Source organism: Myodes glareolus, chromosome 12, assembly GCF_982192425.1.
Source record: "Myodes glareolus chromosome 12, mMyoGla1.1, whole genome shotgun sequence".
Taxonomy (NCBI): Eukaryota; Metazoa; Chordata; class Mammalia; order Rodentia; family Cricetidae; genus Myodes; species Myodes glareolus.
The window spans coordinates 8,381,177-8,398,800 of NC_142037.1; the positions used below are offsets into that span (position 1 = coordinate 8,381,177).

The following is a 17,624-nucleotide window of genomic DNA, read 5'->3' on the forward strand; positions in this document are numbered from 1 at the left end:
GCACAAGAGAAGACTTCTGTATCGCATTTTGCTGCTACAATAGGCAAACATGGTTGTTGGTCACTTAGCATGCTCTTCTCACAGGGTAGAAGAACTCATCTTCCAATCAGCAAACATGGAACTTGGTCTGGGCAGGTGTTATCTCCACACCCATCCCTTCCATGTGGGAAGTCGCATTATCCCTCTGCATTTTCCTTTGTAGAGGATGGTTGCCCTTCTACTTTAAAATATAGCTTGTGGCTTTGCTTTCTTTGAATGTTACCGTCACCAGGAACGGGTTTTTAAAATCTCTGAAGTGGGTCAAGCCCTGTTCTAAGACCTTCATGACTTGCCATAGAGTGGGCTTGTCAAGCGAGGGGAACGTTATGACTGTGAAGGGCAGGCACTGGGGAAGATGAACGCGAGACCTCCAGCAGCATCCCCACTCTTGTGAGTAGGCTCACATCCCCAGTGCACGGTCCTTTAGCATCCTAACTAAGTCCATTGTTTGGATTAACATGCAACCCCAGCCCTGCTCAACTCTCAGTATATCATTCTCTCGAGTTCTGCTTTTACCAAAAAATAAAAATAAGAATCTGCTATAGCATTTGAGTCAGAGGAAGTCATAAGGCGTGCTGCCAATGTCCAGGCCACCCTGATCAACAGCAGTGGCTGAGTCAAGAAAGGGAAAAGAGAGTCTTCAATGGAAGACATGAAAATAAACTTAGTCGAACTGTATCCAGATCTGGTATACCGCCTGGAAAATCAGTCTCTTGGTTTCTCTACCCCAATGCTTTAAGTGGACATATTGACTTGTTACTTGCGAAGAAGAGAATGATGAAGATAGCTTCTTTTCTGCTTTTGTTTGTTTCACTGTAGTTTCAAATTATTTTAAAACTTGTTTTTTCTTTTTTTTTCTTTTAAATCAAATACTGTAGCAGAGAATCCCATCAAACTCAGGAATGCTATGTTTCTCATTAGCAACAGTCCCTGGTTTTCATTTTCATACTGCCATTTCGGGTTCATGCATGGTAATAGAATGTGACACATTTATAGGGAAAGAAAGTTCATATATATATATATATATATATATATATATATATATATGAATGAAAGAAGAGGAGAATAGGTAACTTTTAAATCATTTTTTTCCACAGAGGTCACCCTATCACAATGGGCAGTGGAGACCTCCCACATCAGAAGGCTCCAGGAGAGAGAATAACATCAAACCAGTGACTTTCAGGGACCGTTTGCAACTGTCACAGTTGGCTGTCCTGGAGACCATGCATTGCTGTAAAATTTCGTATTGTTAGCATGCAGTAACAGGCTGCAACTGGTAACCGAAGCCGCAGAAACCCGTTTGCTATAGGAAGATTAACTGTTAATTATAAGCAGTCACATTCCAGAGCGGCATATGCAGAAAACAGAAAACATGCTAGTACTCGCCACTCCTTCCGGGCAGTTTACGCTCACACCAAATGCAAAAGAGAAATTTCAAAAGACAAAGACCACACACACACACACACACACACACACACACACCCCAAGAGTAATCAACATGAGGCTCGGGGACAAGACACAAACAGTTAAAAATGATTGAGCCCCACATCCTGACGAACCTTCCGCGCCACGATGTCTAGGATGAAGATGACCAGGTAAGAGTGTGTCTCCTTGTCTACCACCCCAGTCAGGTGTGTTGTCACCTATGTACTTCTAGGTCCACTGTCTAAGAAGAGAAGGGTGATTCTGACCTTCCATCCGATGGAGTGACCCGTCAGGCATGAGGGATGTATGCATAGTTTTGAGATTTCTTCCACTTTTATTCATGGTCAAGATCAGCAATGAAGATTTGCCTCCCATGTGGTAGGTGTTCTAGAAAATGTGGGCATTCTATTCTTGGGTTCTAAAATAAAGTCACGTAGGTACTATATTACAGACTTTCTAACTTGGGCATTACTTCTCCATCACCTTCCTCAACTCTATGGCTTCCTAACCCTTCATTATGGTTTCAATAAATTCTAGATTCTCAGAACCTTCTTGGTAACTGTTTTCTTTTCTATAGTCAATTTGGGTTAGAGGATTCATATTATCAGAGAGAGACTTAACCCCCACAAGGTTGAGTTTCACAGACCTACATGGAACATGTCAGTATCTATTTAAAGCCAAAGTTTCTCATCTATTCCTGGGCGTAAAAACATGTCTCCTCTCCATTGGTGTGTGCTGAGTTCCTTTCTTAGTAGCCATCCAGGGCTCTTCCCCATCACCAGAGAAAAGATTTTAAGCAGAATGTGAAGGCAAAGCAAAGTAGGTCTATGAGGACATCTAGTGGTAGCTGGCTGTAGGACAGCAGCTTGCTAATGGCCTGAAGCAGAACCTGCTCTTCTCAGAGGAGGGCCTTGCAGTCTCTAAGAACTGAAACCTATGTGAAGCCATATTCAAGGGCAGCCTCCCATCTATGATGTTCAGAGGCAGTGAGGACAGATATATGAAACCTCCTAGGAGCAGTCAATAGGGGTAACTTGCAAGCATGCTGGTTTTATACTGCACTGGCAGATAGGGTCTCCTCACAGCTTTGCTGCAGCTTCCCGAGAGGGACTAGACAAGAGTATGTCTCTGCAGGTACTTGTCACTTTGTCTTAGGGCTCTTGGAACAACTTTATGTTCGGCGAATTGTTCCCATAGGCCAACTTAATTCTGGGAAAGAAGAAATATAAGCCCCTTGGGACTTTGTTTTCTCTTTGGCCCACAAAATGTTCTTGTTCTTGGACCAGTATCAGTGATTCAAAGAGGTCATGTCAGTGCCAAGAATCTGATTTGGGTTCTCACCTTCCTCTAAAACAAAACAAAAATCTATGTTTGAACAGCTTCATCACTTCAGAAGAAAGCTTTTATGTGCTTTTCTTCACCACAATAAAATGGATATTCATCCACTATTTCCATTATGACTTCCTAGTAGTATTTATAGAGACAAAATAGAAGTACTTCCCTAATGGACATCATCAAAGCTCTCTGTTTACTTTTTAGTGTTTAAAATGGAAAGCTTTCTCAGACACACTCTTGCACAACTTTCCCTCTACTTTCAAAGGTTGTGATGGTGAGAAATTAAACCTGCTGCAGATGTAGCCCGCTCACTTCTCTTTCCTTGGGACACACTTAATATGATCAGGTGCCAGGCCTCAGGTCCTCTGCTGGCTGGCCTTCCTGAGCCAAGTATGGAATGGAAGGAAGGGTTTCAGCCTATTCTGTCTGCGGTACCATCTGCCTCCGGCATCAGCAACCAAATGGCCAGCCAGGTTGCAATTGTAGAATCTTAATTGCGGGGGTGGATTGGAAGGGAAAGGAAAAGCAGCCTTGCCCAAGAGGCCCAGGTGGAGGTTTCCAGCTGCTGGAAGGAAAACAATTTAGGTTTCCAAAGGAGCAAATATAAGAGGGTACTAGTACAAAAGAAAAAAAATGCCATTAACTTAAGGTACACTTCTCAGATCACAGCCTCACTTTTCAAATAAGCCCATGGAAGGGAAGCATTATCTCTTAGCGTGACTTTACAGCTATTCTTCTAGGGCTTAGTAGCAACCAAAATTATAAGCAAACCCTCCAAAGAAGAAAAGCCCACTGAGGTTTTTGTTTGAGGTACATCGTTAGATGTAATGCTAGGAAGCAGAGGTTCTTTCATATCCTATAAATAAGAAATGATGTCTTCACTTAACACAATTCTTCCCATTACCTTCTGAAGAAGAAGAAGGTCTTACACAAGACTTTCTGTGATCGGGAAGGAGGGAAGGGCAAAGATTAAAGTCAGCAATCTGAAGCACACACCCAGCTAGTTGATCTGGCTCACACCAACCACTCTGGAGTTGGGAAAGGTGGGAGACTTTGCCAATGGAGTGTTTGTTGACTGGCATTTTGTGGCCCTCTAGTTCTCAAAGACTGCTCGAGTATGAAAATCTGAGGGTGCAGAAGTAGCGTGTCCACATACATTCCACAGAGCCAAAGTGGGCTGAACTGTGTGTTGCACCGAAGCTCAGTATTTTGCTTTGGCACTACACAGAACATCAGAGACTTTCCACACAGGAAGACTACCAGAACTCAAACGGTCAACTTGCTTCTTCTTGCTCTTCTGTAAAGGAACATGAGAGGTCCAGAGCTGAAACATGTCCACATTCCAGAGCCAATGAACACAATGAGTTGCAGACTGGGTCTCCTTTCTCTTTTCATCGAGTCTTATGTCTGTAAGTCAAGACCCAATGCTGATAACTAGTGCCCGTGATAGCTAGCACGACAGCTGTAGGTCACGCACAGAAACACTGGCCTTAAAAATTACATCTGGTTGGATAAATGGGATCCTATGCCTTGAGTAAGTTAGAGAGGTCTAGAGACTTGTATTGACTTGTTTAGATTCCTACATGGCTCATTCATGAAAAGGAGCATTGTCCCTTAGTTAACCAATGTTTTCCCTCCAAAATAAGCACACTGATCCTCCAGATGCCTGACATTCACAGAGGAACTAGGGAAGAACTAGTGGGTGCCAACTAAAGGAGACGTTGTACTTAAAAGCAAGGAAACTTCATAGACTGTAGGAAATAATGACCACTTGTCTCCAGAAAGGCAGATACTTACAGTCCCAAAGGAGTACTCAATTAAATATCCAGCAAGTATCATCTTGGACAGAGAGGCACATATAATATAATCAATGCATTCCTCTCTCTATGGAATCTCCCTACGATTATATATAAAAATATACATTTTTACATATAAACTACTGGTGCATATCATATATATCACAACTCAGGAATATATATGTAGCCTATGCTTTTCCTTCAGGAGGGGAATTCAAGCTCCATAGCAGGGGAAAACAAGTATAGTTTATCAAAGGCAAGCATGACCATGATCCCCGATGGACAAAGCATCTAAAGAGAGAATGGTAATTACTCCAGCCTAATCCGTGTCCCTTAAAAGTCCTGAGGCAAGGCCTTCAAGAGAAACACACTGTTGTCAAGGTCTTATTTTCGAATGGAAAAATAAGACCATGTCCAGAGCTTGCTGGAGGCTGGGGAATGAGCGGATGCACGGAGAGTGGGCTCTGGGCACTCTCCAGCTCCTGGCTACTCTACAAGGACTGTGTTAAGGCATGAGCGAGTTGGGGCATGATGTAACTGCTACATGCAACACGAATACCAAAAATAAAACGAAACTGAAATTGTACAGAAAAAAAGTATCTCATCTAGAGAAAGAGCAGGAAAACTGTACTCTGGGCTGCGGGGAACGCACTTTACTCACAATAGATCACTACCAGGGTGCGGTTAAGATAGAGTGGGGGTCGTATTCCAAGGCAGCAAAGAGGAAACAAAATAAATCAAAGACATGTCAATGATTAGAAATTAAAGAAAATTCCTTCACACACATCAATCTAAACATGACTTGTCCCTTAGGAGAGTACCCTTGGCAACTTTTGAGAGGCTGGGAGGGAAGTGTAAATCATTAGACCGGGTTTGCGGCACAGAAAAAGAAAATGAGTCAATGGCAGAGTCTCAGAGCTTTCTCCTTGGCTAGACGTCTGAATTGGACTCGCTTCCTGGATGGATGGAGAGCTATGAGGAAATGGAAAGAAACGCACAAGTTAAACTATACTACCGCAATGGGATCCCCACAGATGGAATTGCCATGTGCCGGACTTCTCCCAGAGAGGACACGAAACATTGGAGGTCACTGAATGAAGAGGAATGAAAAGGGTAAGGGAGAGACTGGGAAGGAGAAACTGGGTAGGGACAGGAGGGGTAGGAAATATACACAAATTCTGGGGACTGTTATTAGCTTTGTGCTCACACAGTTATATCATTTTATGGTGTATTATTAATTGCTGCACTGACAGGTTTGGATAAATAACAGGGTGGAACAACTGTCCTTTCCAATTTTGCTGTTTTTGCTATTTCCATATGCAACTGACAATGCTAACTATTTCTCAGGAAGGTTTCTTCACAGCCAAATATATCTTCTCCAATTCCTGACCTTCATGAGAAGGTTTATATTCAATTATTCATTTTATTCTAATCCTCCCATACATATCTGCATCCTGCCCTCCAGGCTATGGCCTTTTAACTGGAAATAACAACATTTGGACAATTCTGGTTATTATCAAATATTAACCACTCATTCCATAACCTTGTCACTCTTAAGAGCAGTCCTAGAGGAGGCCATCCTTTTGCAGCAATGATGTTGTGCATGATGGGAGATTACACACTTCACTAGCTTAATTTATGGAATGGAAATGAGGGAATGAAGTGATTGTGAATAACTGTGCTTTTCACAATAGGATGGAGCTAAAAGTTCACTACTGTTTGCTTGCCTGGAGCAGAGATAGAGAAAAACACCTTGGAAGTCAAATCCTTATTTGTAAGAACTTTAAAAGGGGTGTTCCAGAATAATGTACTATGGGGTCCTATGAGAGACACTCTAATTTCACAGAGAGTGAATCAGACAAGTTCTTTCCTCATCTTGCCTTTTCCATTCTGTCTTCCAGAGTGAATCCCCCATTCAGATGCAAAGCAAATCTTCTCAGCTGAGACCTGATGATGTCATCTCCTTTCCTGAAAGCACCTGGTAACTTTCAGGCACAGGACTAAAATCTAGCTTCTCAGCACCATCTCTGCCTTCTTGTATGATTTCACTTTGTACCTCTCTCTCCAGATGCCACAGACCGCAAAGGCCCTCCACCCATCCTCTAAATACTGCAAATGGCTTCCTGCTTTTGAGTCTAGCCCCTTGCTCCTCTCCTCACCCTGTTTCACCTCCACCCTCACCTCCCAAAGGACCAGTCAAACTATGAACTAGTAGCCTTCCTATAAGAGCCCTGACACCCTCAGATGGTCTTCTCTCTTGTCTTAGCATGTGGGTCTCTATGACTTTATATATTTCTCAACATGACATGGGCTTGTCTTTTTGCCTGACAGAAGGTTTGGAAGGGATCTCATTCACCATTCCATCATAGGCATTACAAAGACACCATTCATGAAGACGTTACACAAAAGCACATGAATGGATGCTCACCTAGTACGTCAGAGCCTTGCCACTTTACTAAGGCTCCCGAGGGATGGGTTTGCTTATAGAAACACCCTTGCATGGACTATTGGCCTCAACATTCTCCCACTCATTTTGCCCCCATTGCTGCTATGAGAGTTTCCTTACAGAGTTCACCCTCTTTCTCTGGTGCTTCTCTTGCCTGCATTTAGCCTTAGGATGGCCTGTTCCTTCTGATGGACATGTTTCTGAGGATGCCTGCTGCACAGCTAAGTTCCCAAGCACCTGGTGAGAAGCAGGAGTGAGTCCTGGAGCCTGGGGGCTGACTTGGTGGTGACCTTTCTTCTTCATCTCCAACACACTCAGATACTCTTCCTTGAAAGTTGAGAGAATCAGGAAATCCTTCTGGGTATAGGCATAGTGACAAGAGTTTGGGAATGCAAACCATGGATGCTAAAAAGTTGGTCTAAACTGATATGTGGAAATAAGTCCGAGAAGACCTCTACAGAAATGTCTCTAGACCAAGTACTGCCCATTGGTGCTTCCCAGAAGACCAGCTTATTAGTACTCAGGCGGTATTATCTTAAGTCTTACTGTTTAACATGTCTTCTTCAAGCAACACAGTGGCAAGACCCTTGGGTTACCACCCAAGGAATGGTGGCCTTTTCACTAGCCTCTTGTAAAATGGTTATTTTATGAGGGGGATTTTTTATAACTCTCTTTCAATTCATTTAGCCCAAGGATATCCTTCCTCCTGTAAGAAAGATCAGGGCCCTGAAACCACAGGATTTAGACAAGCCTCAGGGGACTTGAATCTATGAACGTTGGCTGTACGATTATCAGCAATTCCATTGTCTCACTAAATAATGAAGGGTCATTGTTGCTTTAACTGGATTAAATAAAGCCCAGCTAGTCTTACAGGGTCATAGTGAGGATCAAAGCAAACATCACACGGAGCTCTTCGAACCGTCGAAGGGAAGGCAGCATTGCATTGATTTTTTTTTTCTAGGGTTCAGAACAATCTCTACTGGGCTGTGCAATCTAATTGCTGCAAAAGGTTGGACCTCCCCTAAGCAAGGACTGCTTTACAGCATGACATCAGTGGAGCTCATAAGCTGTGTTCCCGAGTCACCACTGAGGGTTCAGAGGAAAGCTGGGGTGGAAGACAACTGGGGTCGTCTATGCTGGAAGCTTCTGAGCCCAGTCCAGTTCACCCCATAAAGCAAAGCGCTAGGGGATGGTCTGTAGGAATCGGTGACTGGTAGCCTTGTTGGGAGCAGTACTTTTGTCCTGGGGTGATGATCTAAGTCTGAACCTACAAGAATCCCATTTGAAAGACAGTCTATTCCTTTTATTTGGAGAGTGGGTTCTGAGACTCGCTTTCCTTCTAGGACTACATATAGTCTCTTAACAGGGAACGCTCCCCTATCTACTGGAAATCACGATATAAAAACATTCCCTCCACCAAGGCTGTAGGGAGCCTCCATTTCATCCACGATGTTTAACTATGGGCCAGACATGTTTACTTCTAGAGAAGTGGACAGGAGGTACTAGCCTCTCGCCTGGGAACCAACTGTGATTTCTTTTTCATCTTTTGCTCTAAGCAAGGACTGGTATCTGTTTCATGTTTCTTTAAATGGTAGGGAGAAATATCCAAACATATTCAAGAGAACACTTGGTATTTAATGTTCCTCTATAGGAAAAGGAGAAGGGAAAGGAATTTGGGGATGAGGAAGGAGAACAGGAGGGAGGGGAGAAAGAAACACTACTTACGCCGCCTGCAGCCGCACTTTTTAATTCTTTTGGGATCTGTGACGTCATCATGACAGGCCTTGCAGTAAAAGAATGCCCTGGAGAAAGAGAATGGAAAAACTGACACATCTCATAATCCACCCAAGTAAAATGAGTACCACGTGTCCCCCGAGGTGGTGTCAAATTAATGAAACATGCCAGGCCTAATTTCCTTTTATCTTTTGAGAAGTTTAGACATTTGCAGACGGAAATGTTTGTTGTAAGACCATTCACTTCAAGCCCAGCATTCTGTGATTCAAGTTGGTGCTCCTTTTTGTAAACTTTTATTTGCAAGAGAACGTGGAGAAAGGTCTTGCTGGTGTGGCACACTAAGCCTGTGACTGTCATTTCTGAGAACAACACTGAGTATTGGTCATTGGAACACATGGGTAATAGCCCCAAGTCTTTGGAGTATACATTAAAAACAATTCTAAATCCCCACAGCTTACTTGAATACATATTAAAGGGACACAAGAATGACGGGCCTCGGTCCAACCTAAATATCGCCTTTGCCACTTCACAAGCACCTTTCCTCATTGGCCAAAGGCAGAGAGGACTGAGAGTTACTGGAGGAGGGGGCCAAGAAAGATTCCAGTGGTTCCCCTCAGATTCTCTCCCGGAAGTCAAAGCCCATTTCACCCCAAAGCTGGCCAGATCCATTCCCATTATGCCTGCTCCTAGCACAGATAATGAATAAAAGTCTCTCTCTCTGGGGTAAAACTCAGCTGACCACTGGGATGGGATGAGGAGGGGATTGGTGGGCAGAATGAGCCCCAAGGAGAAGCCATCAATAATAATAACAAAGTCCCCTAATCTGACTTAAGTGCCATTCTGGGACTCCAAAGTGAACTGGCTGTGCCAAAGTTAGTTTCAATAAGAAGAACTAAGATGATTTGGAAACTGCTTAACATCAGTATCCAGAGGAATAACATGGGGACCTGGGTGGGTAGGATGAGCCTTCCGACTTGAGTTGGTGCAGAGGCATGGCCGTTCAGCCACCGAGGATTTTCAGCACAGACGTCACTAAGTGGCAGGAGATAGTCAACTTTGGCAAATCTATTAAATAGGCTTTGTTAAATGGCTCTGCCCAACTGTGAGTTAATGTTCAATGCTTGAACACATTAGGCATCAAGGTATGATGTTCAGGAGGTTACATGCAATTTTAGCTGAAGTTCTTTTCAAATTATGATGGTTTATAGGGATGTCACTCCATCATAAGTAGAGAAGCATCTGTACTGGGGAGGTCATGAAGTTTACTGGAACAACCTCCCAACCCTCTGGATTCAGGAACTAACAAAACCCTGGGCTTCATGCCTTTACCACTCCCAACATGAAATTGGGTGCCAGGAATAAACAGAGCCATTTGTCAACGGAGGCCAAAGAAATAAACACAATTCCTAGGTTCTTTTATGTCTTCCACAGTGTGTACATTTCAACATCAAGTCCAATGCTCTTTCAACTCAATGGGTTCCTTCACCGTTTCTTTAAATGTCAGACGTCATCTTCTTTGCAAAAACAGAAAAAGCAGCTGTTTGCTTTGCAAGGCACTGTGGGTAGGAAATTAATGGATGGTGGCCTGCTTTGAAACAAGAGGGACAAGAAGAGGCATCCATTTACTTGGGGAAAGTAAGTTCCCAACCACTTCCTCTGGCCATTTTAGGACTCCTTAGACGCTCTCGCAGATAACAGCAATGCAGTAGCAATAACAGCTAACAAACCATAGGCTGGTGCTGCTCTAAGCGTTTAAAAGCATTAATATATTTGATCTTCAAACAACCCTTTTTAAAGGAAGCTTGGTTACAGATAAGGAAACTGAGGTAAGGGGAGATTAAGTGGCCTACTCAATGTAACACCGCAAAGTGGCAGAGTCTGGATTCAAGTCAGGAGTCGAAAGTCTTAAATATGTTTCTCTAAAGAGATGGAGAGATCAGCCAAATGTTCAAAAGTCAAGTTCTTTATATTAAACATCTTTAAAGATTTATTTATTTATTTTATGTATATGAGTGCTCTATCTGCATGTATGCCTACACACCAAAAGAGGTTATCTGCTCCTACTAGAGATGGTTGTGAGTCACTCACCATGTGGTTGCTGGGAATTGAACTCAGGACCTTTGGAAGAGCAGCTAGTGCTCTTATCTGCTGAGTCATCTCCCTAGCCTGTAAACATTTTGTTTTTAACTGAGAAAAGCTATGTATTTGTGATCTATGTTGTAAAATGGCGAAACCAAGCAAACCAACACACAGCCTTTCATCTGCTTGTTGCTTTGTATGTGGAGTGAGGACATTTAATATCTACCCTAAAAGAAAAATTATTAAAAGAAATGTTCATGAATTCAATACATTGTTTTAAAAAAAACATCAAGCTGTGGGTCAGGGAGAAGGCTCAGCAGGTAGTAGCACCTGCTAGCTGACAACTTGAGCTGATCCCTGGGTCCCCTGCCATAGAAGGAGGAAAGCTGTTCTCTCACCTTCCTTCAAGGTGAATAATTTCTCACATCTATTCTTCACAAGTAAATAAGCAGATGCAAAAATAACCTATTTTGAACCAACTATGGTCATGACACTTTGCAAGGATCACTTGCATTTATTCTCTCATTTAAATTAATATTTTATGTCCCTTGATCCTTGTTCCCCAAATGTCCCAGCCCCAGCTTCTAGTAACCATGATTCTACCCTGTGCTTACATGGCCTTGACTTTTTAAGGTTTCTCATATAAGTGAGATTGTGCAATGTTTGTCCTTCTGTGCTTGGCTTCTTTCACTTAGCGAAGCAGGTGCTACAGTGAGACAGATGCTGTTAATGAGGGAGATGAAGGGCTAAAGGTGTCCACGCTCACATAAAGACATCTGTTGCAGATGAAGGAGGCAGATTCTTTAAACTACAAGTTAATTTTTGCTAAGTGGCAGTTCTTTGGAAGCTACACCACCCAGATAAGCCCCCATCACATTCTCTTGGCAATGTCTTTTGTTACAACTATGCACTTCACCCTGTAATCTCAGTGACCCTGGGAACAAAACCTGGATCTTAGTTTAAAACCTTGACTATGGCTTCCAAGAGCCTTTCCCTACTCCTGGTGTCTTCTCTATTTTCCTGATGCTTGCTTTCTCACTCCAAAGCAACTAACATCCCCTCCTTCCCCAGTTCACACACCAGCCAAAAGACCCCCCCACACACATCCTGCTAGGTTGGGTTTAGGGTCTCCATGTCCTCTGTTGCTCTGTGTGAATGGCTAAAGGCAAGAGTCCGAAAGCAACTGGAAGAGAGAAAGATTGAATATGCTCTCTGGAGGGGTGGGATAGTAACAAAAAACATTTCCCCACCGGAGGGCAAAGCTCCCACTACGCGGTCATCACTACTTCTCGAGCTTCCCCCTTCTTCCCCTGGTCCCTGCAGTTTCGGGCTGAAAGCAGCTATCACCTGCCTTAATGATGTCTCCATGGTATGTTTAGGACCAATCTTCCATTCACCATGGCCCAGGCAGAATTCCTCAGTTCCTACCACCCCCAGTTTCTTCTACTTATTCTCATCTTAGCAAGACATCATTGTCACCATCGCTCATTGCCCCAAACCTAGGTCTAAATCTTGATTCCTCCTCCTCCCTCATTTCTATGCAGTTCATGAGTATGCATGACAGGTTCCCCAGAGCGCTCCAAATGGGAGTCTCCTCCTGCACAAGCTGCCAGTATCTCCCTACACTATTTGATGGTCTCTGAATATCTTGCCTCTTCTCCTGCCCCATCACAGGCTGATGTCATCACAGACTGATCTTTGAGAATATAGTTCTGATCACATGTATCAATATGCTTCATTTCATAACAAAGCCATTCTCTTTGTAAGTGCCCAAAAGAACCAGGTGCAGCCTGTCTTCTGAACTCTCCCCGCTTCCATCCTGTTACTATCCCAGCCATGCTGTACCATGTTGTCTCAACACGACAAACCTCACACTGTTATCGTCCTTCCCCATCCGATCTTTATATGAAAGACTCCTTCCCTTCATTTCTATCTCTGTCCATATGCCACCTCCTTGGAAGAGCAGCTTCCAGTGACACCCAGTTGAAATCCTTCCTTCTTTCATTTTAAAGTTTTTAAGAACCTAAAATTCTCTTTTCTATAAATTGTGAGCAAATTTATAATCAGGACAGCAAATAAGATCTCTGGAGCCTTCCAAACATTTATCAATGTGCAGATATTTGATGAGTGGATAAATAAATCAATTTGAGAATGCTTCCCAACTTGGGGGGGGGGTCCATGTTTTGAGAAGAAACCAGAAGTAGAGGATTTAATATAAAAGCAGATAACTTTTTTCACTTGGCAACTAATCTATTATTTTTAATTATGACTCAAATAAAGTATGTATTTGCTAAAGGAAGTGGGAATCACTGGACTGTGTTCCGGAGTTATTTAAAAAGGGGAATATTTAGGGACACGAAAAAAAAATATAACCAAGTACCTATCTCAGAGTAACCTCTTAACGGAAGCAGCTGGGCTCACCCCTCCTTGTCTAAAGCTGGTACCTCAAGTTTCCATAACCAAGACTCCACTAACTTCTCTCAATACATAGTGTTTTGCCATTTTTTTGAAGCCACAGCAGAGGGTAAAACCCAATAAGAGATCATCACAATCTACTTTTCCATTTTTTTACACAACTTGTTCAGGTTCACTCAAATTTCCAATGTCTTTTCTATAGCTTTCTGTACTCTTCATCTATTTGAAATGCCCTAACTGACAGCATTTTCTCTGACAGATCACACGCCATGGAAATTACAGGCTGGGGTTGTAGCTGATGGTGTCAGCATGTATTTGTGAATACCATAAAGCACGGGAACAAGACATATTACATTCCTTAATATAGGTGGTAATTTGTTTCCTGAGCTGCTCGGTGTTTGTGACACTCATTAGTGAGAGATGCAGTAGGAAATAGAATCACACAAATGGGAGCCCAGGTTGAATTTGCTGTCTGGGAGGTGTGCATGATGTATGGTCGCCTGTACTCCCAGCCTACCATGCTTAGAGCTGAGATTCTGCTTCAAAATTCCGTGTCTCACATCTGGACCAGGACATAACTATTCCAGAGTCCCCGGTGGTGGGGCTCCCACAGACAATTTCCTTTCTCACCTGAACGTCTGTCTAAGCATAGTTCTGAGAGCCTCCTGTCTCAGCATATTTTACCCATGAACTGGATAGAGATGGATTTCTCTTACAGATCTTAACAATGCCAATCATTCTCCAATTTCCAATTTGCGGAAGTAAACTTATTGGAGAGATCAGTAAGAAATAAAAATAAAAAGCAGAAACCAGCAAACAAAACAAAACAAAACAACAATAACAACAAAAACCCCTCAACCCTAAGGGTTCTTTTCCCTGGGAGCTTTTAAACTAGTAGTCTAAAAACTTGTTTAAAGTCCTACTCTCTAGATTTGAGTGGGTAGAAAGAAAATCATAAGCCTGACTTTGTCAAATATTAGCAGGGTTCTATATTTGCATATCGGGATTTTGCAAATACATCTTGTTACGTCTCACTAGCACAATGACTTTGCACAAACTGGTCAAAGAAGCCATGTTTTAGTTCCTTCCTAGACAAAGAAGGAACTATAAGACTGGGTGAGGTCTTGAACACAAAGAAACCCATTAGTACCCAGAGCAGTGGTAGTGCAGAGCAGCTTCTCAGAAGTAGGTGCTGGCCTTTTACAGACCTGAAGGCCAGAGTTCTGAGGACTTTAGAAGACTGGCTTCTATTCTGGGTTAATTTTTGAGGGTTAGCATAGAGAATAGGCACACATAGCATGGGCCTGGCTCTGAGTGGGTACTCATTAGAAGACAAGGGGCACCCACAAAGAATTGAAGACACTCATAGTGAGAATTGATTTAAAATATGTAACACAATTATTCAGTTGAGGAACCTTTCTGGATTTCTTATATCATATTTTCTGAAAACACAAGTTTTGGAGTTGGAATAAAATCAAATATAAGAAAAAGTCTAAATTGATATGCAAAGCCCTATGATTCCCTAAGTTACTTAAATAGGAATAAAGACACTAGTAAAAAATTTTCAGAAACATGGAGCCTGGTGCTAGCCTCATACTACACCTAAAGAGGTTTCCCAACTGAAGCTGACAATGCTAGCCAAGGCTTAGAAACTTGCAAACACAGATAGGGGCATTTTAATGTTTTGCCTAAAATTAATCCAAACTGTTTGAAGTTCTTCTTGGCATTTACATCAGAAAAATATGCAAAGCCATTTACCCATATAATATTAGGAAAATGACCTCAAACGGGCTAGAAGTCCTGTGCATCTCCTTCAAAACAGGAAGAATTAGAATGACTTGAAGTCACTTCTGCTTTCTGGGCCTCACTTTCTTTCCTTGTAAGATGAAGGGGCAGATAAAAATGCTTCCTGATCTAAATGTTTAGTATTCTGACTTAAGGACCGGGAACTGACTATGGGAAAAGACATCCTGGGAAGCAACTACACTCCTGGAGGTAGAGTCTTGGACATGTGGAGCATACAGGTCTCAGTAGGTCTAAGTGTCTGGGGTTGGACCAGAAAGAAGACAGATAAAAATCAACTCTTACCTTTTAACTTCTTTGGCATCACTTGCGATGAAAAATCCTAAAGTACCTTCTTGGATCTTAAGGTGGTTCCCAGGGTTAATTAATATTCTGCTCAATGGACAGAAACAAACAAAGAAGACAAAAGTGTGAGCTGGTGTTCAGGATAAAATCTTGATGACGACACCATCATGTTGCTTTCATAGGGGCCCCACTCGTCTTGTTCCTCTTAGATCTTTCCTTAGAGCCTGACATTCACTGGGTCACACATCTAGTTCAATCATGCCATCATTTAGCTCCAGGCGGCACACTCCAAGTCAGGGACATCAAAGATATGGGTCTTAGGGTCTGGGTTTGCTTAATGGAGCATCTTAGCTGCTCCCAGAAGCACATGACCAAAAGTGTATTCTTCAGGATGTATCCCATTTAGAAACTGATTTTGATGGTCAGTTTTGAAACACACTCAGCCTAATGAAGTTCTATGCAACACCCACTTTCCCTTAGGTGATTGAGCATTAATGGGACCCCTATGTGTATACAGAAACATACATATATACATACCACATAGTTCCATGGGGAATGGTACAAGACACCTATATTAAATGTAATGCATAATGAAATTGCACATCTTTGAGGCTTTGATAAGAACATGTAAGTAGACTCTCTGAAGAACCTGATCTACACACCGATAAAGAAAGCTATTATCTGTCAAATATACCCAATGATTCCAGTCTGTTTTCTATAAAAATGGATGGGTTGTGTGAAAAAGACATAAAAATAGTATTCCATCATTGGGGCATACTGCAGCTTAAAGACAAATGAAAATTATCTCTAAAAACAGAAACAAAACAACTGCCTTGTCTTGTAGGGATATATAAATCTAAATATGCACAGCCCTATAAATGCTAGAAATGAACTAGCTAGCCAAGTTATGTTTGGGGTGGCAGTAGAGATAAAGGATCCTAATCTAATAAATTGGAGAAACAAGCAAGTCTCTGCTGATCAAAAGCAGGGTATGGGCTGTCCTATGCAGAAATAGTGATGAGGCATTGTGTATAACAGGTGTGGAATTTAGCGACTTGGGATGAAGCAAAAGACAACGGCACTATTATTTGATGTGAAAAGCTGGTGATTAAGGCAAGAGAGGTTTGGGCTCAGGTTTACTGAAGACCCCCAGTTGCCCAAGACAAATTGAGGAAGGGAGACATTAACATGTGATCTTTGTCTAGTGGTAAGATCCAGGAGACAGTGTTGTCAAAGCAGCTCTCTGTAGCAAAACAGGGAGAGCCCAGGAGAACTTCCGCACTGTTGGGAGAACTCTGATCAGATCACCACCCTGAGGATACTCTGTTCATAGTTGCGAACAGCACCTACCATTACCTACAAGACCTGACAGCGGGGAGCGGGGCTTGTGTCATTGCCATGGCTGCTATTAACACTTAATAATAAGAGAGAATGAAGAGGCAACTGCTCTGCCCCAGAACCACCAGAGACAATGAGGTTCCTTCCATATCAGAACTCATCAGTCCATCCTAATGGGCCTGAGGTCCGCACTAAGGACACACTGCAAAAGGCAGAGGTTTTATAAAGAGACCTTATTATGACCCCTCTGGCAATTCCCACACCCATATCACAAGCCTTTTGATTTATCACAGTCGTGAGGTAAAAGTGTCAGAGATTAGACAAATTTTTGCGTTAAATGAATGTAAAAATTTGTGCTCATTAACGTGTATGTGAGACTATATAGTTTATATTGATTTCCTTTTCAAAATCACCTAAGTAAGGCATTTTAGGATCACAGGGTTCTAGATTTTGTACAATCTTTCCCTTGTTTTCCTAAAAGGCAGTTCCTATGTGACTGCCTCTGCAATCAGAAATTGGGTTCATATTCTAGCACTGCAGTGGTAATTTTGGGTAAGTTCCTAAGTCTACCAAGAATTCAACTGTTTTTCCCTATGAGAGGTGCATTAAGACTAACAGTAGCCTTTTTGTCAAAAAAGATAATGTCTAAACAGCTTGATACCTTTGATTATGGTTACTGTTACCATGCCATTCTTGTAAAAATGTCCAAGTATTGCATTTTATCAGAGGTCTCCTGGCTCGATGCACTGGACCACTGTGCTTCTTATTAAAAATATCTTCTGTGATGAAGTTATAGAATTAAATACATGATAGAATAATGCATGGGTACGTCTATTAAAAAAGTTCCCACACACTTCTGGAGTCTTAAAAGTATATTCCCAGAAGTTTTGGAAGCCTCTATTTTGATAAGAATCCACATAGGAGTGGAA

General features: G+C 42.3%; 1 protein-coding gene across 16 annotated transcripts in view; it reads right to left on the reverse strand.

Moving 5' to 3' along the window:
* Kcnma1 (potassium calcium-activated channel subfamily M alpha 1) overlaps positions 1-17,624 on the reverse strand; it is a 720,864-nt gene that overhangs the window by 133,203 nt on the left and 570,037 nt on the right. For all 16 annotated transcript variants that reach the window (XM_085698388.2, XM_085698387.2, XM_085698389.2 and 13 more), the window contains exons 17-18: positions 15,358-15,444; positions 8,767-8,843 (exon numbers count right to left, since the gene is read on the reverse strand). In XM_085698388.2, the coding sequence (XP_085554514.2) occupies positions 8,767-8,843; positions 15,358-15,444 (164 nt within the window). The remainder of the gene's footprint in view (positions 1-8,766; positions 8,844-15,357; positions 15,445-17,624) is intronic.